At 48.4% G+C, this 25306-nt stretch overlaps 1 protein-coding gene across 6 annotated transcripts in view; it reads right to left on the bottom strand.

Moving 5' to 3' along the window:
• Positions 1-25306, bottom strand: part of LOC138164907 (dedicator of cytokinesis protein 7-like) — a 324437-nt gene that overhangs the window by 126762 nt on the left and 172369 nt on the right. For all 6 annotated transcript variants that reach the window (XR_011169221.1, XM_069092865.1, XM_069092861.1 and 3 more), the window contains exons 3-5: positions 17123-17228; positions 6517-6692; positions 6123-6191 (exon numbers count right to left, since the gene is read on the bottom strand). Coding sequence is in view for 5 of the 6 variants with exons in the window: in XM_069092865.1 (XP_068948966.1) it covers positions 6123-6191; positions 6517-6692; positions 17123-17228 (351 nt within the window). In the remaining variant the exon portion in view is untranslated. The remainder of the gene's footprint in view (positions 1-6122; positions 6192-6516; positions 6693-17122; positions 17229-25306) is intronic.

The following is a 25306-nucleotide window of genomic DNA, read 5'->3' as shown; positions in this document are numbered from 1 at the left end:
GTCCTGAGAACCCAGAGGGAAGAGAGAATCAAGGAGAAGGGAGTGACCAACAGAGTCAGAGGCTGCAGGGAGGTCCAGAATGAGCACGGAGAAAAGGCCACTGGATCAGGAAGCTATTAACGTGTGTGTATCTGTGTACCTGACATAAAAACCCAGGCAATCTTTCCAAATTCTAGTTTTGCTGAATCAGGATATTCACTCTCGTCAGCTGGTGACCCAAGAAACTGGGGAAATGGCAAGGAATGACGGACCAGCGGAGATGAGATGAAGAGGACATCCTCACTGCACAGCAGGTGTGAGGAAGACTTTTAACCAAAGTACTTGGCAGTAATGAGTGGAAAGGTAGAAGAAACTCTGGGAGGCCGAGATAAAAAATGAAAAAAAAATCCATGTGAAAATGAACCTGCTTTTACAGGAATCGGAAGCTCAAACCCAAAGGAACTGGGAAAGCAGAGAAAGGCCTGATTTCAGAAATTAAGGCAACAACACACAGACCAACTGCTGCTTGTGTAAAAGATGTCCTTGGGCAGCTCAGAGAAAGAAGCCAGTCAGCAGCACCATCCACGGTTACCCTCACCACACCCAGGCTACCGCCTGGGCCACAGGCCCAGCTCTTCTTTCTGGACTCTCACTGCCCAGGCCTCCTCGGACACATGCACTGACTGTCCCTGGTGATGCTCGTGATCTGCCCCAGCAAAGGCAATGACACAAGGCATTCGTGCAAGCCCTCCCCAAGCACCTGCTGCCAGGCACTCCTGGGCCAGCACGGGCCACATCTGCAGGGAATCCCTGGCCTTCTAAAGCCTCCACACAGTAGCAAGCAGGGCTCGAGTTCCCACAGAGACCTAGCACAGGGGGAGCACACCTCCTCTGACTAACACAAATGCAGTCCTTATAGTTATGATTCATGAGCAGAGAGTTTAATTCTGTTATGAAAATTTAATTGTGCTGCAAATCACTAAGTTTTGCTTCTAACACCACTCCGATAAATCTGAAAAATGTTGAACTTCCTTTCCCACAATGATTTTTGTATTTATAAGAAAACTTCCTACTGCCTGGGTGGCTTAGGCTTTAGCGTTAACAAAAGACTTTCCTTACAACCACCCTGGGAAGCAGAGTAGAGAAATTATTATCCATACACAACACTTAACACAGGTGATATTATAATCAAATTAGGGGAAACTGTGAAAATCTGCCTGACAGATCTATGGATAAGGAAAGCGTTTATGATCAAACAAGAGACAAAGAGTAAATGGATAATTTTGATTACATTAAATTTAAAAGTTTTACATAAAGCCAATGCAGCGAAAATTAGAAGGAAAGCAGGAAACTGGGGGGAAAACCTTCATAGCACATTTCTCTGATAAAGGTTTCATTTTTCAAAAAATACAGGGAACCGAGACAAATTTATAAAAATAAGAGTTATTTCTGCACTGATAAATGATCAAAGGCTATGAACAGGCAATTTACAGAAGAAATCAACAGACACATAAAAAATGCTCTAAATCATGACTGATGAGAGAAATGCAAATTAAAACAACTAAGCACACACGCAAAAACTAGCTGTGTGACCTTGGGCAAGTCACTTAACCCCAGTTGCCCTCCAAAAAGAAAACAAAAAACAACTCTAAGGCAGCACCTCATATCCATCAGATTGGCTCATATGACAGAAGAGGAAAATGACAACTGTTGGAGGAGATGCAGGAAAAATGAGACACTAATGCATTGTTGGTGGCGTTGTGACCTGGTCCAGCCACTCTGGAGAACAATTTGGAACTAGGCCCCAAGAGCTATAAAACTGTGCCTACCCCTCCCAGCAACCCCACTGCTAGGGCTGTATCCCAGAGACATCCAAAAAAAGGGAAAAGGACCTCTATGTAGAAAAATATTTATAGCAGCTTTTTTTTTGTGGGGGCTAAGAATTAGAAATCAAAGGATGCCCATCAATGAAGGAATGTCTGAACAAGAGTTGTGGTGTATGACTGTAATAGAACACCATTGTGCAATAAGAAATGACAAGAAGGATGCTTTCAGAAAAACCTGCAAAGATTTACATGAACTGATGCAAAGTGAAGTCAGAAGATCTGGAAGATAATTGTGCAAAGGAACAGCAATATTGTGCAACGACCAACTGGGAAAGGCTTGGCTCCTCCGACCAAGGCAGTGAGCCAAGACAGTTCCAAAGACTTGTAATAAAAGTGCTATCCACCTCCAGAGAGAAAGTGATGAACTCAGTGCAGACTGAAGCAACTGTTTTCTCTTTATTTTTCCTCACTTTTTTTCATAACGCGGCTAATGTGGAAATACGTTTCGCATGACTTCACACATATAATGGATATCATATTTCCTGCTTTCTCAGTGGGTGGGGGAGTGAATAAAAGGGAGAGAATTTGGGACTGAAAGTATTTTTTTTATCTTCATTTCAAAAGAAATGCCTTTTTGTTTCCTCTATTAAAACAAATGAATTGTTCCATCAGTTGCAAGGAAGGCACTAGTACAATAAACACTGCTCATGGAGAGAAAACAGACATGAAAACCCTCAAATCACAGACCAGCATCAAGGTGCTGCCCGTCTCACAGCTTTAACACTTCACTGAAAAGCTTCTTTTCAAGTTTTATTGAAGTTTTTCCTATTCCTGATCATTTCACTTGGCAGTGATTGCTTCCTGGTACCAGTGCCTACCCCCCACACCCCCTGCAAAGAAGTCCAGGTGAAAACACACCTTTGCCTTCTTCAGCACCTTCCATTGCCCTGCTCCAGGAGAAGGGAGATAAGGTTCACTGGCACCATCTAGGGTCAGGCCTGATCACTGCATTGATCAGACTTCAGATATTCCTCAACATTTTTCCCATGACATTGCTGTGGTCACTGTATATGACTGTACCAACTGCTTTTTTCATTCTACCATTTTAAGTAAGTCTTAGTACCAAGATTCCATGAATTCTTCCTATTTGCTATTTGTTATATCAAAATAATAATATCCCAGGGGCAGCCAGGTGGCTCAGTGAGTAAGAGCACCGGCCCCAGAGTCGGGATGACCTGGGATCGAATCCAGGCTCTGATACTTAGCACCACACCCAGAAATAACTGGCCGTGTAACCTTGAGCAAGTTACTTAACCCCGATTGATTTATTAAAAAAAAATAATATCCCCCAATTGATAGGCAGCCCACTTCCTATGTGAGGAGAGAGAAGATTATGGATGCTAGAAGTTGATCGGATATGAGGCTGAACATATAGATCTTGGCGTCATCAGCATGGAGATAATCATTAAACCTATAGGAGCTGTCACAGTCACTAAGGAGAGAGTGCAGAGAAAGGGGAAGGGGGCCTAGAACAGAGCCTTGGGGAATACCCACAATGGGGGGGGGAGGGGCGCAGAACATGGAGGAAGATCCAGACAAAGAGAGCCCAGCATCACATAAGCCCGGAGGAATCGGCCAAAGACAGCATCAATTTAGAATGCAAACTAGGAACCCTGAGGACGATTTTTGTGGGAGACTATGAGCAGGCCTGAATTATAAAATGGTGAGAATCAGCGGAGGTAAAAACCAGTCAAAGAAAGCGTCAGAAGGCCAAAGTCACGCCAGGAGGACAAGGGAAACCACAAAGGTGGAAAGTGGAGACAGCAGACCCAGTACGTCTGGGTTCTATGCCAGCTTCAGACTGCTGAATGGCAGAGTGGAAACGCTGCTGAGGACACTGAAGCTGGGGAAGCAGGAGAGCTGGACCAGCAGACAGCAAGAGGTTGGAGCTTCAGGCAGGCACTGACTCCACTCAAGCCCAGCAGACAAGTCCTCCAGCCTCTGTTTGCCTCAATCTCCTCGGCTGTAAAACGGGAATGTCAGTGGCACCCACCTCTCAGCACTCGTGAGGATCAAATGAGGCCACATTTACAAAGCGCTTGGCACAGTGCTAGGCACACGTCTGGGAGAAATCACCGAGGTAGGAGGAAGGGAAAACATCAAAAGTTTGGGAAATGCCTAGGGCCTCACTGTTACCTCCGAGGTGGATGAGACGTTATCAATAACTGCCTGCTTTCCTAACTCCACAAAATTAATATAAGAAGAATTAAAACGATTTCTTGAAGAAGAAAGGAAGGGGAAGGCTTCCACAAACTCTACTCCACAGACCACAGCTCTGTAGGTGCAAAAAGACTGAAAGGGACAGAGACCGATGGATGGACACAGATGGACAGACTGGCACATGCTAAGCAGTTAGTAAGTGACGAGGGCTAAGCTAAGCACAAGTGATAAAAATACAGAAGCGAGACATTCCCTGCCCTCAAGGAACCCACATTCAAACAGGTGAGGACAAGAGCAAAGGAAGGGATGGCAGTCCAGGAAACATGCCAACTGGGAGGTGGTACCTGCCACCATCACTGACGATACCCAGTGGAAGAGGAAATCCATATGGAAAGAGGATCCTGTCTGCATGTGACACTGTGTGGATTGTATCAAACCCAAGAGCACTGCAGGGTTTCCTTCTTAAAAAGACTCACAAACACTCAAATGAGTTTGATCTAACCAACCACACTGGAAAAACAAAGCGGATACTGAATGACTGTTATCCATACTCTGGTGTACATGTGGATGGACCACTCAAAGCCTCATCCATCAGGACAAATCAATTAGACAGAAATGGCAAATAGACACAGAGCTGAGCCCAGAACAGAACTAGAGGAAGAAAGTGGAGTAGAGACTTTGGTAACTAACCTGAACAGGGCTTTTAACGGCCCCAATCATTTCCCTCAAACAAAAAGCCATCTTTTGTAACATGAATGTTTTTCTGCTGGGACTGTATGGCTGCAGGTTACGGAGTACTGCAGTCTAAGGTTCACCCAAAGGACAAGAGGGAAGTACACAGTGGCTATGAGCAGAAAAGAGAGACCCTACAGCAAGAGTGAGGGACAATCAATGGTCCGTGTGCTCCACTGGTATGAGGGCAAGATCTAAGCATCTAAAAGTCCTCGGCGTGTTGGGTGAAATCCCTACGGCAGATTTAGGAGAAGCCGGGGTCAAGCAGGCTTGGATGGGCTGCAGTTCACATGTTGGAGGGAGGACCCACACTGGTAAGAACACAAATCCACTGGCGTCTACGTATGATCAGGGAGTAAAGGGCTAGTTAGCAGCTAATAACATCATCCACAATACAGGTTAAAAAGTGCACTGTTGAGTTTGGTGCCAGGTTTGGTTCCAAGATCTTACTTTATGTAAATGACTCATTTTAAATTACTGCTCTAAACAAAACTACCTCGGTGTTAAGTGTAGCTTACAGATAATTTCACTAAATGATAAGGGGAAGGTTGTGTTGGAAGTGAAAGGTCAGTGAGCAAAGACTTGAGATCAGCCCAAACCTCACAGAATGTGCAACCATAAATACAGACGAGCTGGTGTCACAGGGTCTGAATACATACACATAAAAGTAGTGACTGTGCCTCTGACTTACATATATGCATACACACTTTGTACACACACACACACACACACACACACACACCCTTCTGTTCCTGGGTTTCACCCTTCTGCTCGACAGCTGAGAGGCGGTGGTCCACACCTTTGTCAAAGCTGCAAGTTAAAAAAAGTGGCTCTCCTTTGCCAAGGCCTGCGGTCCATGTTTTTATTCAGTCACTGAGAAAGCATGCTGCTAGTATCCCACCAAGGGGTGGATGAAACCCCATGAACTGTGACAACCAGCCCAAGGGCAGGACAGTAAGCAGGATGTGCCTTCAAAGGGGCAGTCACTGTCAGTGATCTCCTTCTCTTAGGCTGATTCTAGCAGCCTGTACTAAGGGCTCACAGGGCGTCTCCTCGGATCACCATCGGATCACCATCAGGAGTCCTGTCCGGGCCGTCAGAGAGAGGTGGAGGCAGGTGTGGGTAGTGCAGAGGGACAGACAGACACGGACACTGCCTTTCCTTTCTCTCTCACCTCTAGGGGTCTGGGCTCTGTTTGAGTGTCTGGTTCTAAGAGGGAAGCAGACTGAGGAAGTGACCACGGTGTAGCAGTGGTTCTTCCTCTCCTGTTCTTGTCAGGAGTTTTCCCAATCTCAGGGCTTCTAGTGCCTGAGCCCGAGCTCCAGGAGCAGCTACTGCAGACAGACACAAAACACCATGACTTACTTTCTGTTCACAACGGCCCAGTCTTCGGTGTAGCTCCTCACACAGTCTCTAACATGGGGGTCCATTTCACTGTTTAAGAAGAAAATCCATTAGTGCAGTGGTGGAAGAAAAGTATTTGGAGATAAGGGTTCTAGGGAAACCCCAGCCCACCAGTCACTTGGCAGGCTGGTGAAAGCTACAGAACCCGTCTCTGAATCATGTTGTTAAATATATAAACACAGGCTTGCAAAGCAAACATAGCTTTCTGAAATAATTACCAAAGTATTTTTAAAAAACAAACTCACAGATGCCATGTTAGGAGCCCTGCTCTGTATGACAATACCCACTAATGACACAGTGAAGGGGTTGGGTCCCCACTGCCATGATCCAGCTGGTCACCTGAAGACTTCCTTACCTCTCTTCAGGTACAGCTGACACAAGGGTTCGACAGTCCCTGGGATTGTAAACAACTTCGATGTCATCTGGGGGAAACTCAAGCAGATCCCTTAATGGCCCAGACTCCACAGCCAGGGGATGAGTGATTAAGTAGTCTTCCAAATCCACTGGGTCCACAGCCTCGGTAAGGGGGACCTTAAAAAAAAGGGCACAGAAGACTTCCTAGTGAGGATGACAATTAAGCTAAGCTTTCTAGTTGCTCAGATCCCAGGGCTGACCCCCCTGGTCTTGCCCACGAAGGAGGCACGTTAGCCTGTAGGTGGACTGCTGCCTCCAGAACTCCTGCTGGCTCCCTGTCGGATGTGACAGACTCTGCACAACACAAGGGCCTTCAAAGGCAAGCCCATGCTTGAACCCTCCAGTCTGCTAGAGACACTTAGCACGGCCCCTCTCCATGCCATCCCTGAAATCACAGGCTCCAACTCAGTCAAGGACCCCTTCATTGACCTGTACACCACAGCACTCAGGTCAAGACCCCAAAGTGGATGCCTGAGAACCCCTCAGCTCCCTCTCAGGCCAGACAGGTGACTTCTAGCTGCGCTGGCATGAGGGGGGTCGGGAGTCCTTGGGCCTCCCCTATGCAGAGGGCCAGAGCGCTGAACACTGACTGCAAAGGACCTTGACGTCAATCCATTAAGGCCTGTTAAGGCCTTGCGTAAGGCCCACAGCCAATGGTCCACAGCCCAAAGAACAGTCCGGCCCCTGGTCTCCCAGCTGCCCTTTCTCCTCATTGCCTTGCCTCCTCCCGCCCCAAGGAGTTCATCTTAAGCCTCTTCCCCTGGTGGGTGTTAAGACAGGCCATGAGAAAAGTCCTTTTTGCATCACAGATCTGGTCTGTCTCACTCTTTGTTAACCCAAGCACAGAACATTATATTTTTCTCTGTTTTAATTTATTAAATTCTGTCCATTCTTCTAAGATGTCAAGCTGTAGGGATGCTGACCTCTATGATGTTATCTATCCCTCCCAGCTTGGTGCATCTGCAGATGGGATAAGCAGGCCTTTTCTTCACGGAAGGCACCAACCACAGCAAGAGAAATCTCAGGCCAAAGACAGCCTCCCCAAGTACGGCATGCCCTGGGGACCATCGGCACCCCCTCAGTGGCAGGGTGCTATCATCCAGAAAGGCTGTCACGGGAAACAGTGTGATATGCTCTTAATTAAACTAAATGACTACATTATTCATTAATGAAACCATAATTGTTATTTATCTGTAAAGAAAACATGGCATAAAATAAAGTGCTAGGATGGGGCCCAAGAAGAGGCCAGGTCCAGTACAGGGAACTTGGGGGAAGGTGAGGTGGCTGCAAGCACAGAGAGGAAGGATACTTCTCTCCCAAGGCCTCCCGGACCCTCTGCCTGGTCCCTGCTGGAGGGCGTCCTCCCTCAGAGACAGGCCTGACCGTACAGAAGTCCTCTGGGACCCAGACACCAAGCCTCTACCGCGAGCACAGATGCTTCCTGCGGACACAATACAAAGCCTCACTCCTGTCCAAGTTGAAAGGGACCACCCAGAACAGCCTCTGTAATACATGGGACAAGTGGGGACGGGCTCAGCCTGAACCTCTGGTGAGGGTGGAGCTGCTAGTGGCCCTCTGCTGCCCCTCCTCCTGGCCACAGAGGAAGCTTTCAGAAGAGTTCCATCAAGCCTGAGCTGGTCTCTATGACCTCGATTTAGTTCTGCTCTGGGGCCAGGGTAAGTTGCTTTTCAAAAAAAAAGTTTTATTCTGAATTGAACAATCAACCCCAAAATTTCCACATACACAGCAGAGCAGAAAAGGATCATATGTGAGACATGCTTTTTAAAGAATGTAATAATTCAACATGGTATTCCATACTGACCTACTTGTCTGTTTCAAGTTCTGTTTTCTCCTGTAAATTCTACAAAGACTCTTTTTTCTTTCTTTCCTTCTTTTTTGAGGACCCGATCAGTAGCTCCTCATTCCCCCAGTGATAAGAAAGAAACACCCAGTCCTGGTCAGGAAGATGCAAAGTCTAGCGAAATGAACCACTCTCGGGCCTCATCCAGTCCCATCTGCCCCACTCGGCTTCTGAGAGAGTTTCACCATCGCTGTCCTGAGTCCACTCAAGGTTCCCCGGGCTCTGCTCACATCCCTCTACATCAGCCCATGCAAGTCTCCCCAGGTTTCTCTGAAACTGCGCCACTCCCTTCCATCCCTATGCCTATCCCTATGCCAGCTCCCTGACCGATGGGCACTCACTTTCCTTCCAGCTACAAAAGGCACTGATCAGTATTTTTGGACACTTGGGTCTCTCTCCTCTTTTTTGGATCTCTTTGGGGTACAGGGGTGCTATGGAGATACAGGGGATACAGGACTTGGTTGCCTTTGAGACATCCTTCCAAAAGACTTACAGACTGGCTGGACCGAGTCACAGCTGTGCCCACAACCTGAGACAGATCGCCTTACCTGTAAGGTGGGATCCTGGCTGCCACCCCAACACAGGCCCTCCTCACCACACGGGTGGACGACCGCCATGGTGTGCTAGGTGGCCTCTCTAACACACACCTTTCCCCATGCCAATCTATCCTCTGCTCAGCACTGTCTGACCATGTCACCGTCCCTACTCAATACTCCAATAGTTCCCCTCTGTCTCTTAAAGTCCCTCCCTGTCTTTCTACCCCTCTTACCCTTTACCCCCCCCCCACATTAGGCAGCTAAGGGACACACTAAAGAGAGTGCTGGGGCTGTAGTCAGGCAGACGAGTTCCAGTCCAGCCTCAGACAATGACTCCCTACAACTGTGACTGTGGGTAGGTCACTTAACTTCTGCCTGCTTGTTTCCCTACTCTGGCACCCCACTTGGTATAGTGCCCGGCACACGGCAGGTGTGCTCTTCCCTGGTCCAGGCACGCCCCCCACAGCTGCTCTCTGGATGCGACAGGCCTCTGCCCACTCTCTGGCAGCCCCTGTGGCTGTGATGCTTCCTTCTAATCCCACACTGCGCAGGAGACTCTTCCCAACATGAGCCGGTGCTCCTTCCTTCCTCCCTCTGAAAGCTCTCCACGTCCACTGTAGACCCAAAGCTATGTCCATGCGGCCCCAGCCATCTGGACACAAAGGTCTGCAAAGCAGCCACCATGTTTTTATCTTTCTTTGTACCCAGGAACGGGCACACAGCAAGCACCTAATAAATGTTTGCTGACCATCTTCTCTCTCCCTTCAAACAGCTGTTCTTGTCCTCTCTATCACTCCTGAGATTCTGACCCTCAATCTGCAGAACCGCACGGTGGTCTGCATTTGGATTTTCTATTTATCCATGATTTGGAAACTTTTTTTCCTATGACTGTGGAATGTTTGAACTTCCTCCTGCCCCTGGTGGGGATGGCTGTCTTTCCCAGATATCCTGATCAGTCCCCAAGTTTTATCAAGGGCCAGGCAAGGGCCAGGCACTCTACTAGGCACACTGGGGAGAAGCACAATGAGCTCAACAAGGCCCGCTCCAAAGGGGTTTTCACCCTCAAGGAGAAGACGACTGTACATAAAAATGCAGCTGCCTAAACAGCTCGTGAATCAAAACAAAGGTGAGTGACCCAGCTAAGGACCAGGGGCTGGCACTCACAGCTGGGGGGGGGAGATCGGGAAAGGCTGCATGCAGAAGAGGGGGCCGCAGAGGCCGCCCCTCAAAGGGAGGCAGACGCAGGCTCCAGGTGGGAGGGACGGCCAGTGCCCAGGGCAGGAGAAGCCGAGGGAAGGCCAGAGGGGCCGGATCAGAGAGTGCAGAAGGAGGAAGGCTGCCCACCCTGAAACTAGAGTTGCCAGCAGCTGCACAGCCCAGCGCAGAGGTGCAGATCTGACCCCAGGGCAGAGGAGGGCCAAAGAGCCAGACCCAGGTTTAAGGAAGGTTCCTGTGGCAGGGATGCTAATAAGGGTCAAGCAAAGTCAAACCCACAAGCATCTCACTGGGTGCCTATGACGTTGTCTGTGTGGGCGGCCCTGTTGGGTGACAAAAGAAAAACATAAAAGCCAGGGGCTCTCAGGGGGTTCAGAGACAACATGCAGAAGCGCGTACAAAGAAGATGAAGAGCAGCCTCTGGCAGCCGGCAGGACATGAGCTCGGAAGCCTCCTGCAACCATAGGTGAGAGGCCGGGCTGGGGCCGATGCTGGGAAGGCACAAGGGCAGCATCTGATGACATCTGGGAGTGTGGATGGAAGGAGGGTGAGGAGTCCTGGCTGGTCTCCACAGGATGGCCCTGAGACCCTGGAAAGAGGCTGGGGCTGGGAGAAGATGACAAGGCCGGACACGTGTCTAGGTGCAGCTGGCTTGGAAGGTGCTGGGACTCTTTCCCAATTATAAATCCTCTTATCATCCTAACTGCACTTAAACTTGTCAGTTTTACGTAATCCACGGTGTCCCTTCTGTGATCTTCTCCAGGTCTCACTTGGTCGTGGACGTTCCCTCAGACCATTCTCATGAATGGCGCATTTTCTCCCTTGCTCCTCCAGTTTATATGTGACCATTTATCTACATAAACCATGTGCTCTGTCTCACGGTGCAATGGGGGTCTGCTTGCTGCCCAGGCCCTCTCCAGCTCTGTCAGCCACCTCTGCCACTAATCTTTCCGTTTATCAAATACCACATCACACAGTTCATTTACATCTTTACATGTAAATGTTAAGATCATTACATCTTAAATCCAATCCACTGCTTAACTTGACTGTTTTTTAGCCAGAACCAAACAGTCCTGATTAGGATTGCTTTGTAATAGAGTTGGAACTTAGTCTCCCTTCCTACCTACTGGTTTTCATGATTTACCTTGAGAATCTTGACTTTTGTTTTTCCAGATGAATTCTGTCATTTTTTAGCTATCCAAAGTCATCCTTTATCAGTCTCATTGGTATGGCAATAAGTAAATCAATTTAAGTAGCACTGTCACTTAGCATATTAGCATGGCCAAATCATAAATAATCTCTCCCCATTTAAGTCTGTCTTTTTTTTTTTTTGGAGGGGGGAAGGCAGGGCAATTAAGGTTAAGTGACTTGCCCAAGGTCACACGGCCAGTAAGTGTGTTAAGTGTCTGAGGCCGGATTTGAACTCAGGTCCTCCTGACTCCAGGGCCAGTGCTCTATTCACTGCGCCACCTAGCTGCCCCAGTCTGTCTGTCTTTATGTAAGAGTGACTTGTAACCATATGCATAAAATTCTTGGGTACGGTTCCTAATACTTTTACATTCTGCAACTGTTCTGAATGAAATTTCTTTCTATCTTTACATGCTGGGTTTGGGTGGCAATATATAAAAAGACATAATTAATTTGAGCTTGTTTTATATCTTGCTACTTTCCTCATGTTATTATTCGACTAATTTTTAGATAACTTTGAAAAGTTCTCGAATGGCTTATCTGCAAAGGGCAGCAATTCTATTTCTTTTTCTCTGTGATTATTCCCTCAGTGTCTTTCTTCTCTTACTGCCAAAGCAAGCGTTTCTAGCACCGCGTGAAATAACAGGGGTGATAACAGGAGGGCCTACTGAGTGCTTAACACAGGTTAATTGACTGACTGATAATGGCTATGCTTACTTTTCCCTGGATTTTAATAGAAAGGCCTCTAATTTGTCTTCACTAAATGTAATTTAGGCTCTCTTCCCCCCCCCCCCAAGATAAATACTACTTACCGTATTAAGAAAAAGGTCTATTTAGTTCTATACTTTTTGGTTCTTATCAGAAATGGATATTGAATTTTGCCAAATCTTTTTCTACATCTAATGAAATAACTATGTGATTTTGTTATATTTATAGTTTTCTTAATATTGACTCAGTCTATAAATCCTACCTGTTAATAGTATACAATCTTTCTGAAACATTACTGTATTACTGTAGCCATTTGCTAATATTCTGTTTACAGTTTTTGCAGATTTTTACAACAGATTTTTAAAAATAATTTTCTTCTGATTTTCTCTCTCCCTGATTTAGGCTATCAAAACCATAATCATATGATATAACAAATCTGGGAGGAACCCTTGTTTTCCTGTTTTTGCAAACAGATTATGTAAAACTGCAATCAACTGCTCTTTTAAAGTTTCACTAAGTTCATTTATAAACCCATCGGATTCTGGGATCTTTTTATTTGGGAATTCACGTGTTACGGCTTGACCAATCTTTTCTGAAAAGGGGCCATTTGAGTCATGCGCTCCTTATTCTGGGAATCTGGGTGCCTTAGGTTTTTCAGGATTCCATCCCCTTCCTTTAAATTATGCATTTGGTTGGAACATAATTGGGCAGAAGTGTTTCTGGTGGCTTTATTTCTTCATTTCTTCTCCACATGCGGTGATTTCTCTTTTTTCATTCTTTATACTGGCAAGAGCGAACCAGTAAATGGTGTCTCAGTTCTGGCTTCTTACTGATTCAAGACTCCGTCTGGTAACCTTGTCTCTCTCAAGTCTCCTCGGTATGTAATTGTCTGTGCGCACGCACACACACACACGCACACGCACACATGCATGTACACACGCACACACGCACGCACACACACACACTCCTCACAACTACTCCACTGACTTCCCTGGGGCACCGGCATAATAATAACAACAGGCATAAGCACTAACAGAGCGCCTGCCATGTCTCAGGCACGGGGCTCAACAGCATAGACACTGCCTTGTCTGGGAGGATTGTGACCTGTCCAAGGTCACCCAGCTGCCAGGCACTAGGTCAGCCATCTCCCTCCCCTATTCAGCAGCAGCACCACGGCCCTGCCTTGCCTTTCAGATCAGAGATCAGTGGCTGGTAAACTTCTTCACGCAGCTCCAGCCCACTTCCAGTCTCACTTCTTATGATTTTTTACTCCCCTTCCGGCCTAGCAGGCCGGCCGCCGGATGGTCCTAGGCAGGCCCTGTCCTGCCATGCACTGATGACAGCGGCCTCTCTCCAGGCCCTCATGCTGACTGCCCCTTTGGAGGCCGATGTCCATGAACCTGTTCCACAAAGGGCTAAGGTGACCTCTCCGTCTGCCAAGAGGGAACTGAAGAAACAGAAAAGCTGCCGAGTCTGTGGGTGAATGTGCCTGGGGCCCCAGTCACTGCCCTCGGGAAGGGGGCCCAGAGATGGCAGGCGGCTCCTGTCCCCATTGACCTCGGGTTCCTCTGCCATCTCTGTCCTTTAGGAGTTCTTTCACAGCCATTGTGTCAAGAAAAGGTCACGTTATCAGAAATAACGTTTAGACATAAAGAATCATCTGCTGAAAAGTCCATTTCCAGCCACGTCCAAAGCCAGACAAGCACTGGGGTGACTGCAGGCTCCTATCCCACCTCCCATCACTGTCCTAAGAATACTGCCCCTGTGAGAGGGGAGGCCTTTCTGTGTTGGTTATGTACACAATGTTCCCTCCTGGGCTACTCAGGGCAGGGCCCATTCCATTTGGGTCTTTCTATCCCCAGGTCCCGAGCGAGCTGGGGCCCCCTCCCAATGTCTGCGCCCCTAATGCCCCCTCCTGGGGCGGGGCAGCCTTGGGTACCCCTGTGCTTCTCAGGAGATTCTCCAGAGCCCCTTCTTTGTTCTGCTCCGGGGGGACAGAGTGCAGCAAGCCCGACCACCTTACTGACACAAAATTATGCTGGACACAACCCAAAGCAGGCTGTCTGCCCTGGGCAGGAGGGTCTTTCAGAGACAGCTGCTCCCTCTCCTCTGCCTGGATCTAAGCATCTGAGGCAGCAGAGAATACTGGAGAGCCCAGGACCTCAATCCAGCCCCGAAAGCACCAGGGCGGGCAAGGTTGCTGTGACATTTCTAAGCACTCATGAATGTGAAGTGTGGACGCTGCTCAGAGGCTCAGGCTGGACTTCATGACCCTCACACCCCAGGCTCTAACTCTTTTCATCCAAATCCTAGAGGTCAGAGCTTTCTCAGGCCATCCCCCCACCCCCCCACACCCGCGAAATCTGGCCATATAAACTGTCCAGTTCTTATTCTGGTGATCTGGGTGTTTTCTATTCTTACAGGGGGTTAACCATTTCTTCTAAACTATCAGGCTTTTGGACATATAATTGGGCAAAATAATTTCTGATCGTTTGCTTTATTTCCATTGGGTAGATAAGAAATATTAAGGGCTTCTTGTGGCTATGGGTTGTTCCTGGAAAGGTCTCCGAGAGAAGGTGGGATCTCAGCTAAATCTTGAAGGAGGCCAGGGAACGAGAGAGAATTCAGGCTGGGGAGGGAGGCCCTCATGGGGCAGGGTAACTAGCCATGAGGAATTCTCTTTTTACATGGGTAATTTGTTTTCCCTCTTTTAAAAACAAAATCAGATGACATAATCATTTCTTTTGTTAATTTTTTTATTCAAAAAAAGCTTTTGGTTTTATTAATTCAATTTTTTTGCTTTCCCTTTTATTAATTTCCTTTGATTTTCAGAATGTCTGCTTTAGTGCTTAGTTGACGTTCTTTGATCTGTCACCTTTTTAATACTTTTAGTCATGTGCCTCAATCAATGATAAAGTGTTTAGAAACAGCCCCCTCAGGACCACTCTGAGGTACCATAAAAGCATCAACTCATCAGCCCCCCGGGATTTAATGACCATCTTTTTTGCCAATGATTGCTGCCCCAAACTCTCTGCCGACCTCCGGACTCCATTGCCTTTCAGACACCTCGACCTGGATGTCCAGGAGGCATCTTAAATCGAACATCTGTAAAACTAAACTCTTGTCTTTCCCTCTCCACTCTCCCTTCCCCTAATTTCCCTATTACCAGGAAGGGCAGCCCCTCGTCCCAGACCCTCAGGCTCCCTCACATCCCCGCTGTTGCCAAGACCCAGTGATTTCTCATTTGCAATGGCTCTCAAAACGCCCTCTCCTCACAGGCCCTCATCACCTCACATGTGCTGGTGCAGCTGCCTGCCTCCAGGCTCTCCCAACTCCAGCCCATCCGGCATTCAGCCACCAGGAGACTGTCCTAAAGCACAGGCCCCCCCTGAACCCTGGTGATTCCCTGTCACCCCCAAGATCATACTTCACTAAGAAGAGAAGGGGCCATTGCCTGAGAGTGTCTTCTTCCCCCCTTCTCCATATCTCCAAACACCTGGACAGCACACCCACATCTCTCCTCCAGTCTGAGAAGGAGACCCTTCTCCCCAAGGCCGATGCCCCTCTATGTGCGGCACACAGAAGCTCTGAGTACTGAAGAGATGCCATGGGACAGCAGGAAGCAACGAGAGTGAAGATAAAGCCTTCTCCTTGGCCCTGGCAGCCTCCTCCAATCTCCCATCTCCGCACCTTTGCACTGGCAGTGCCTCATACCTGAAAAGCACCCCCTTGTCACTATTGCCTCCTAGAATTCCTACTATCCTTGATGAATCAGTCTCACCATCACCTTCTGCATGAAACCTTTCTTGATCCCCCCTCAGCTAGGGCTACCAACCCCACCCACCAGATTCTAGAAGACAGATTTTCCCTATACCTGTCCAGTCCCAAAAGACTATCAGCCCCTTGAGGGCAGAGACTGTTTTATTCTTGTCTGGGCCCCCGGCCTCTCGCACGAAGCCTAGCACGAGGCAAATGCTGAAGAAAAGCTTGCTGACTGATCTGCCTCCAGACACACAGAGAAGCCTGGCTTTGTCCCTGGCTGCCGCCAGCCAAGTCTGCTGACCTGCGGGAGCTCTCCACACCTCCAGAATCACTGATCCTGGAACACCACCGCAGGAACAGCAAGTGATGGATGAAAGCCAGTCCACAAAGCATGCGGCAGGCAATGGAGCATGTGCACGCAACGGCTGTAAACGGAGCCATGCCCATATGCAGCACGACTCCCTGAGCGACCAAAGTCAAAAGGGCTCACGGCACAACATATCCTGTCCAAGCCCCTGGGGAGCGCTCTTCTCCACAGCGTGTAGCGGCCCCTTCTTGGGCCAAGACCAGACTCTGCTGCTGCTTTCCCGCTGGCTACACAGCTGACTTGTGCTGTGACTCTCAGGAGCATTGGAGAGAAGACACCAGAAAAGGGCATGTTTTGGACATCTAAGTATGTGCCCTTCTTTCAGAAAGCAATGAGCCCCAGCACCCACTGCTCCACCAGGACTGCCTGGGACAGTCCCCTATCAGGGACCTCGCTCCTGCTGCACTCTGCACGCCTCTTACCAGCTCATCCTCACGCTCAAGATTTGGCATGAGGCAAAAATTACACCAAACTTCCCTGCCACCTTCTGACAGCTGTTTCCATGCCTCTTTACAGAAGGAGGGGCACCTAACAATAAGATGTCTAGGAGGTGTGGGTGTGTGCACGTGTGCGTGTGTGAGCATATGTATGCGTGTGTGTGTATGTGTGCATGCACAAGGGGAGGCTGGAGTGGAGAGATGAAGTGAATAGCTGGGGGACCCCAGGCCATCATAGGGAGTGACGTCCCTTGAAGAAGGGACAGAAAGGCCCCCTTGCGTCAGCAGCACACTCACCCTCTGGGGGCCACAGGAGAGCTGCAGGAGGGCCCACAGCACATGGGGAGGCCACGGTCAGCCAGAGAGCCTGTCCTCCTCGTTCTGATGCCTGAGACCACAAAACGCTTCCCACAAATGGTTTGGCCTCTTTGGGGACGGGCCGTCACTGACCCCATTTCTGATGCGCTACTTACGCTGGCATGATGGGAAACGTTGCCCACAAGGCTAAGGTTCTTGAGCAGCTGGGGAGAGCCGCTGTACTGGCCCGAGATCTGCTTCCTCACTTCAGCCGCCACCGTTCTACAAGAAGGAAGAAGTCGGGATTAGAAAAACCTGTTCAGGTGGAAAAAGGAAGTCTGGGGGCAGTTACTTTACATCAGTGTCTGTGCAAAATTAACCATAATCAACCGAGCTAGGGTTCTGAGAGGTGCACACGTGGGCCACAGAGGAATGAACCCGAGTGGATCACAGCGCTGCCTGGGCCGCGTGGCAGGGCCCGGGAAGAGGGCATTGCTCTGATCCCGCCTCAGGCACACACGGGCAGCATGGCCCTGCGTCTCCTAACTGTATGCGGCCTCAGTGTTCTCATCTGCAAAATGGGGATGATAATGGCTGCATATGAGGAGCCAACGAGAGAATCATTCAAGTGTCCTCTGCAAATAGTCTGGGATGACTGTTAGCCACTGTCACCATCACTGCTGCTGCTCTGCCATTTCTCACTCATGTGTAATGACCTATGGCCCCCCTGGGGGTTTTCTGGCAGAGATGGTAGAGCAGTTGGCCATTTTCTTCTCCAGCTTATTTTATAGATGAGGACACTGAGGCAGAGAGGGTGAAGTGACCTGGCCAGGGTCACCCAGCTAGGAGGTGTCTGAGGCCGGATCTCAATTCAGCAGGAGGCACCTTCCTGCCTCCAGTCTTGGTGTGCCGCCCAGATGCCCCCATTATTATCATGACCCCAAATCTACACATAAACCAATTCTTCAAAATAAAAAAAGCGAGAGACGATGTATTCGCTTTTAGACTGAAGGAGGTGAGCAGGGCAATCTGAGAGTCGGGAGCTGCTGAGATCTCTGAGGGAGGAGAGAAGGGGCCAAGGACAGAGCATGGGGGGCACCCATCATCAGTGGGGACGTCCTGCATGAAGGCCCTGCACAGGATGGCAGGAAGAACAGCCTGACTGGTGAGAGAAGCAGCAGCAAAGCCTCAGGAAGACAACCAATACCTCAAAAATAGTCAAGCGCTTTTTTTATTTTTCAGATTTGGACTATAGGAGGTGAGCAGGCGAGGGGGGGGAGGGGGAGGGGGGGGGGGGGGGTTAGTCACCAGGGTGCCCGCGAGGGGGGGGGGGGGGGGGGGGGGGGGGGGGGGGGTCAGCGGCATCAGAGGCTGCAGACTGAGGAACGGCCGCTGGCTTTGGCAAATGAGGGAAGGCTGCTTGGGCGGATGAGGAGGTCTGAAGCCAGACTCAGAGGCAGGCAGGGAGGAGAGGAAGGTAGGAGAGAGCGGCAGAGGAGCCGGTGAAAACAGGCAGCTCCCCCAGTCTCGTCTATTTAGGTATGTGTGTTGTGTGCACTGTAGGTGGGAGGTCAGCAGGACTGGGGGCCTCTGAGCCAGGATGGAAGGGGTTCAAGAGCCCCTCGGACACACACCAGCGTGACAATCTCTCCGTCCTTGGCCAGTGGCGACAAAGGTAAATACACAGAGGCTACTCAGCCATACGAAAGGATCCCTGCGGCCACACTGGCTTAGAAAAACCACACAGTATGTTGGACTATTATCTTTGAAAAATTATTCTTCATTTTTGACATTCTTTAAAATTTTGAGTGCTAAATTCTCTCCCTTCTCCCAGCCCTCTCCTACCCATTGTGAAAGCAAAAAAAATGATATCAATTATACATGTGAAACACTTGTGAAATATGGAAAACACATCTCCATGTTAGCCAGGCTGCAAAAAAGAAAAAAAAGAGACAAAACTGAAGCTTCAATCTGCACTCCGGCTCCACTGGCTGTTTCTCTGGAGGTGGATGGCCATAGAAAACCACATATTAATATCATCTATGTTCTATTCCATTTCCATGGATTTTTGTTAAATATTTCCCAATTATAATCTGAATTGGGTCTCCTTCACTAAGGCTCTAAGGGGGGGGGGGGAGAGACACGTTGCCTGAGGGCAGGGAAGCCTTCTCTCTGGGATCTGCTTCCCCAGCACCCAGGAAGCCCCTGGCAGGGCAGCTGCTCCCCAGACCAGGCAGCTCATCCAGGCAGCAGCAGGCTTCACCCCTAGCCCCCCTACTCCAAAGCAGGTTCTCTTTCCCCATCCACACTGTGTCCTGGTGCTGACCCACAGCAAGCTGACATGTCACTATGACAGCGCTAGAGTCCACTGATACTGCCCAGACACAGTACCGGACCTCAGGTGATCTAGGTGGCCAGCCCTTTGTGTCTGTGAATGACAAAAAAGTTTAATCGGTGCTTGTTAAGGTAAGAAGCTATACTGAGATTCAATGAGGTAATACATGGCAGGCCTTAAAGTGCTTTATAAATATGAATTCATGTTATTACTGCTTAGACTCAGACAGATTCTCCTGGAAGACCCCAAGCTGTACCAATTGCATAATCGGTCAATTAAATCATTACGGAGGTATCTTCCTGGAAAAGAGCTGCTACCTACAGCTGTCCTAACTCCGCAGCCTTCCCAGCAGCCCGACCACACCACCCTTTTTCTTTCTTCCCCCATGACAAACACCTGCAGGTACTCCCTTCCAAATGGCCCAGGCAGGCTCCCCACAGGGGAGGGGGCCCCCTCCAATGAAAAGCTCCCATTGCAAGCCAAGGCTGCCAAGGGCAGACACAGAGCCAGCTTCCAAGCCCTCAGACTTAGAAAATCAGGTCAGGGGAGAAAGAAAAGAAATCAGAAGCTTCCAGATGGAAATCAGCCAGAACAGAAAGCCCAAGTGAAAGATGGTCATCTTGGACTCCAAATTCAGTGACTTTTCTAAAAATCTACTCTAGTTGAGAAACAGATTTTACAAAACAGAAACAAAGACAGAGGAACAGATTCCAAGGCCTGAACTTGCTGGCCACAAACACTGATCTATTTCTAGGGCAGAGCTTCCCAAATCAGAACTTAAGATCCGGAAAGTCCTGTGAAACAGAAGTGGTCCTCACCCTCTGCTACTATTACCTATTCTAAAACTCAGGCTAAGTCATGGGGTGGGAGTTTCAGTGAAAATGCTAAATCCCGTGATTCCGGAGCATCAGGGCCACCATCTGTCCAGATGCCGCTCACGGGCTCCTGAACAAAACTTCCTCCTCTTGGCCAGCTTTTGTGTGGGCACCTGTAGGCTTTTGTGGGGCTACTTTTAAACTGGAAAATACCATACCAGCATCCATCAGTTCACTGCCAACCACATTAGACTAAATGAGGAAAGAAAGGCCTGATTCCCAGCCAACTGTGGAAGGCCCAGAGCAGCCTCCTGATCACCCATAACCTGGTCCATTTTATGTGGTCTCAAGGATGCCTCTTGGTTCTTGGGGACACTCTTGGGCGATGGCTTGGTGAATGGGGAGCATTGTAAGAGGCATTGAAGGCCTGGATCTGCACACTGAGTCCCTTGTGAACAATGTGACATTAAATATCATCAAACTTTCTGTCAATTAATTGTTTTTTTACCTTGAAAACTGTGATATTACTGAGCCATGCTCCACTGAACATGGTAAATAATTTTTAAAAACTAAATTGCCACGTAATGGGAAAGTTTAAAATTTTACAACTTGCAATGCTAGTGGTATTTATCATTAGTGTCTAAAACAAAAATCAGGCTAAAAAAGTTCCACTCTGAAAATATTCAGTTCCAGAATCTGAGACGAGGTTTTTGGCTAAATCCCACTCCTCCCCTATACCAAATAAAGCAAGATCTTAGAGCAGTTAATGTTTAGCAGTTTTTCTACATTATAACAGAGGATCAGACAAAATGCCATGTGTAAAAAGACAGGAAGCGCTCAACGCACTCCGTATTTGTGAGCTGAGGTCAGAAAATGCCAATAACACAAAGAAAAAGGCCTGGCTGTCTGAAGTAAGTGGAAAGAAATAAAGCCAACGTCCTGCTCCCTCACACATCAGGAGCAGACGACAGGGGAGGCATTTTAAGGTGTAAACAGCGTGCTGCTCCAGGATGGTCCACAGTCAGAAGCCAAGAACTAGAAAAATGCTGAAGGGGGTTTAAACTTGGACAAAGCCTGTGCCTCCCAGCCCTTGGGAGGAGCCCACTGTCCAGCGGGAGCCCAAGGCTGGGGGTGAGAGAGGGGAGAAAGGCTGTCAGAAGGGAAGAGGAAGAGCCACTTCCCAGGAGACCAAGCTCGGGGCTTGGTTTTCTCTATTTTAAGGATTCCACAAAATTACTGTTTTCTGCCATTATCCTCCTTTCCCATTTACTGGAGTCAGTCTACAACACCATGGTTATGTCCTGTCCTCTGGGTCCCTCTTAACTTGTTTTAAAAATGTTTTGATAACTGTACTCCACAGAATTGGTTTCCTCTGTGATCCCAAGCCTCTGAGCAGGGGTCTGCAGGCACCACTGGACTGCCAAAGGGCCAGGGCCAAAAAAGGGTGGGTGAAGCTCTTTGTGGCCAAGGGCTGTTCCTCAGACCCAAACCCCCAGTGCCAGAGAACCCCAGACAGCACCCAGGACGCATGTGTGCATGCGGCTTCTTTCAGCCATTCTTGAGACGAAGTCCAATGGTCCATGTATACGCAGAGGCACTCAGCTTCAAATACTGCCACCTCCATACATCAGTCAGTCATTAAACATCTAATGAGCACCAACTGTGTGCCAGGTGCTGGGGATCTTGCCCTTGAGCAGCTCACCAGCTACTGATGGATAAAAGGAAAGCCCTGGCATTGAGAGGGGCTGGGAAAGCTTCCTATACAAGGTGGGTTTTAGCTGAGAACTGAAAGAAGCCCGGAGGCACGGTGGGCATGGCGCCAGAGAAGGTGCCCATTCAGGAGATGGAGGGCCTTATGCCAGGGGCAGCCAGGAGGCCAATGAACCAGACTACAGAGTGCCAGGGGGCTGTGAGCTAAAGCCTGGGCGGGCTCTAAGCACCAACAGAGGCCACTGGAGAGGATGGTGAGGAGGCAGGGGTCACGTGGTCACCCCTGGGCTTTGGGAAGATCTCCTGGACAGCTGAGTGGGGGATGGGCTGGAGCAGGGAGCCACCTGTGGCAGACCAATTCAAGAGACAAACTCAGGGGAACTGGAGGCCAGGGTAACCATACCAGGGTCACCCAAGATAAAGGTGTGCGGAGAGGCAAAGTGCTGGTGGAAATTCCGCTGCCAAGCACGGCCCTTCCACCTCTCTGAGGACTGGCACGGCCTGCCACCACGCTAGCTCAGGTCTTCTTCACCCCTCACCCAGACTAAGCGCTGCCATAATAAGCCAATACCTATCCTCCCCACGGGTTTCCCAGCCTCGTCTTTCCTATCCTGATCCACTTTCCACACAACTGACCACAGTCTTCCTTAACCAGGGAAAGCCACGTCACTCCCCTCCTCAAACCCCAGGGGCTCCCTGTTCTCTCTAAACTCAAACAGCACCTCGTCTTTTCGGCACTTCAGCCACGTCTCCCAGCATAGCCCTTCCCAGCCACTATGGCCCGGCCAGGCTGGGAGCTTCCATCCCCTGTGGCTGCCCCTGCTGAGAATCCAGTTTCCATGAATGCTCACCGTGAGGGCCACCTTCCACATAAGGCCTCTCTGCAGAGGCCGCCTGCTCCCCCAGGCTCAGCAGGTCTCTATTTTGTATGTGCTCCATGCGGACACAATTTATCTCCCCCAAAAGAACACAGCACTCTGCACGGGCAAAGGCTCTGACTTTTGTCTTTGTATTCCCAGCATTAGCACAGGGCCTAGAACAGAACAATCCTCCAAAATGCTCTCTGTTTACCTGACCCAGGATGAAAGGAGTGGGCTAGCTGAATGGCAGCTGGATTCAATCAGATGGCCAAGAAGCATCTACTATGGGTGGGCCTACTATGTGCCAAGCCCTGTGCTAAGCACCAGAGATACTAAAAAGGGTAAAAGACAACCTTTTTCTCAAGGAGGGCGAGAGCAAGCAAACAGACATGGACAGAAAGGCTATAGGCGGGGCAAAGCTTCCTGTAGAGGGGGGACACAGGGCTGACTGAGTGACTCCCCAGTCAAGTTACAGAAATGCCTGATGGAATAACAATAACTAGGCTTCCCCAGACTTTGTGTCAGAGGTCCACGTGGCAAAACGTGGATGTGAGCTTGCTATGTGCACAGTAACCCCCAGGAGCCCCTTCATCGGAAAGCACTCTGGCTGGAGAGTCACTGACCATCCCTGGGAGGGAGGTCCTGCCCGCTGCAGGTCTCTAGGCCGCCACGGGGAGCAAGGCCAGAGAAGGAAGGATCTGGGGCACTTTGGGAGAGAGAGCCAAAGATGCGAGCCCTGCCTGGTATGTTCTGGAGCCGCAGGTAGAGACGTTGGCTGAAGTAGGACTCTATGAACTCAGAGAAGAAATGCACTAAAGCAGAAATAAAGAGAGAACTGCAGACAGTCTTTGGAAGCCATGCAGACTGGAGACAGGTAGGAGTGTGGAGCTACAGAGAGACAGGCAACCTCAGAAGGGTCAGAAGCAGCTGGCCAACAGGGTGGAAGGCTGTGCGAAGATCAAGGAGCCACCGATCTCAGGAATCACTGATTTATCTTGCAAAAAGGTCAGTGGAACAGACTGGGTGCTAATTACATTATAGTAAATGACCACAGTAACCTGGGATACAGTAAACTCAAAAGATCCAAGCTTTTGGAACAAAAACTCATTATCTGACAAAAACTCACACCATATACCAAGATAAGGTCAAAATAGGTATATGATTCACATATAAAGGGAGATAACATGAACAAATTAAGAAAGCATGGAATAGTTGATCTGTCAGATTTATGGATAAGGGAAGAATTTAGGACCAAAGAAGATGTAGAGAGCATTACAAAATGTAAAAGAGATCATTTTTAATTATATGAAATTAAAAAGGTTTTTCACAAATGAAACCAAGGCAACCAAAATTATAAGGGAAGCAGAAAACCAAGGCAAAAATTTTGTAACAATCTCTGATAAAGGCCTCATTTCTCAAATACATAGAGAACTGAGTCTAATTTATAAAAATACAAGTCATTCCCCAATCGATAAAGGTCAAAGGATACAAACAGGCAGTTTTTAGACAAAGAAATCAACGTTATCTATAATTATGTGAAAAAATGCTCTAAATCACTACCAATCAGAGAAATGCAAATTAAAACAAATATGAGGTACCACCCCACACCTATCAGATTGGCTAATGTGACCAAAAAAAAAAAACTGCTGGATGTTGGAGGGGATGTGGGAAGACTGGAATACTAATGCACTGCTGATGGAATTGTGAATTGATCCAATCATGCTGGAGAGCAATTTGGAACTAGGCTGAAAGGGCTATAAAACTGTTCATACCCTTTGATCTAATACCACTGCTAGGTCTATACCCCAAAGACATCCAAAAAAGGGGGGGGGAGGGGAGGACCTATATATACAAAAAAAAAGTTATAGCAGTTCTTTTTGTGGTGTCTAAGATTTAGAAATCAAAGGAATGGCCATCAATTGGGGACTGGATAAACAAGCTGTGGTGTATGATTGTAGTGGAATATAAGAAATGACAAGCGGGATGATTTAGGAAAACCTGTAAAGACTTACATGGACTGATGTATAGTGAAGTGACCAGAACCAGAACGTTGAAACTATAACAGCAACATTGTAACAATTACTAACTGTGAAAGCTCTTCTCAGCAATACAATGATCCACAACAATTCCAAAGGACTTATGAAACATACTATCCACCTCCAGAGAAAGAACTGATACTGACTGAATATAGACTGAAGAAGGCTGTTTTTCACTTTCTTTCATTTTTTCCTTTTATCTGAGTTGTCTTGTGCAAAATGACGAGTATTATGTCTTACATAGTCATTCATGTATAACCTACATCTGATTGCTCATCATTTCAGGGAAGGGAAAAGGGAGGGAGGGAAGGTACAATTTAGACCTCAAAACTTTAAATAAAAATGCTAAAAAATTGGGGACAAAACCCAAGAACATTGCCAACCTCCAAGAGAACAGTTTCATTATCAAAGTGGGAAGAGGAGCTATATTACACAGAATTGTATGAAAGGAAAGTTGGGGCAGTACCACATCCCAGGTATCTGACAGCAAAAAAAAGGAAAAGGAAAAAAATAGAAAGGAAAGAAGGAAGGGAGGGAGGGAGGGAGGAAGGAAAAAGAAAGAAAGAAAGAAAGAAAGAAAGAAAGAAAGAAAGAAAGAAAGAAA

The sequence above is a fragment of the Petaurus breviceps genome, unplaced genomic scaffold (assembly GCF_028583685.1).
Source record: "Petaurus breviceps papuanus isolate PSGF00001 unplaced genomic scaffold, PetGlider_PUasm1.0 207, whole genome shotgun sequence".
Lineage (NCBI taxonomy): Eukaryota > Metazoa > Chordata > Mammalia > Diprotodontia > Petauridae > Petaurus > Petaurus breviceps.
The sequence above is the reverse complement of the archived record's forward strand: the minus strand, read 5'-3'. Positions and strand labels throughout refer to the sequence as shown.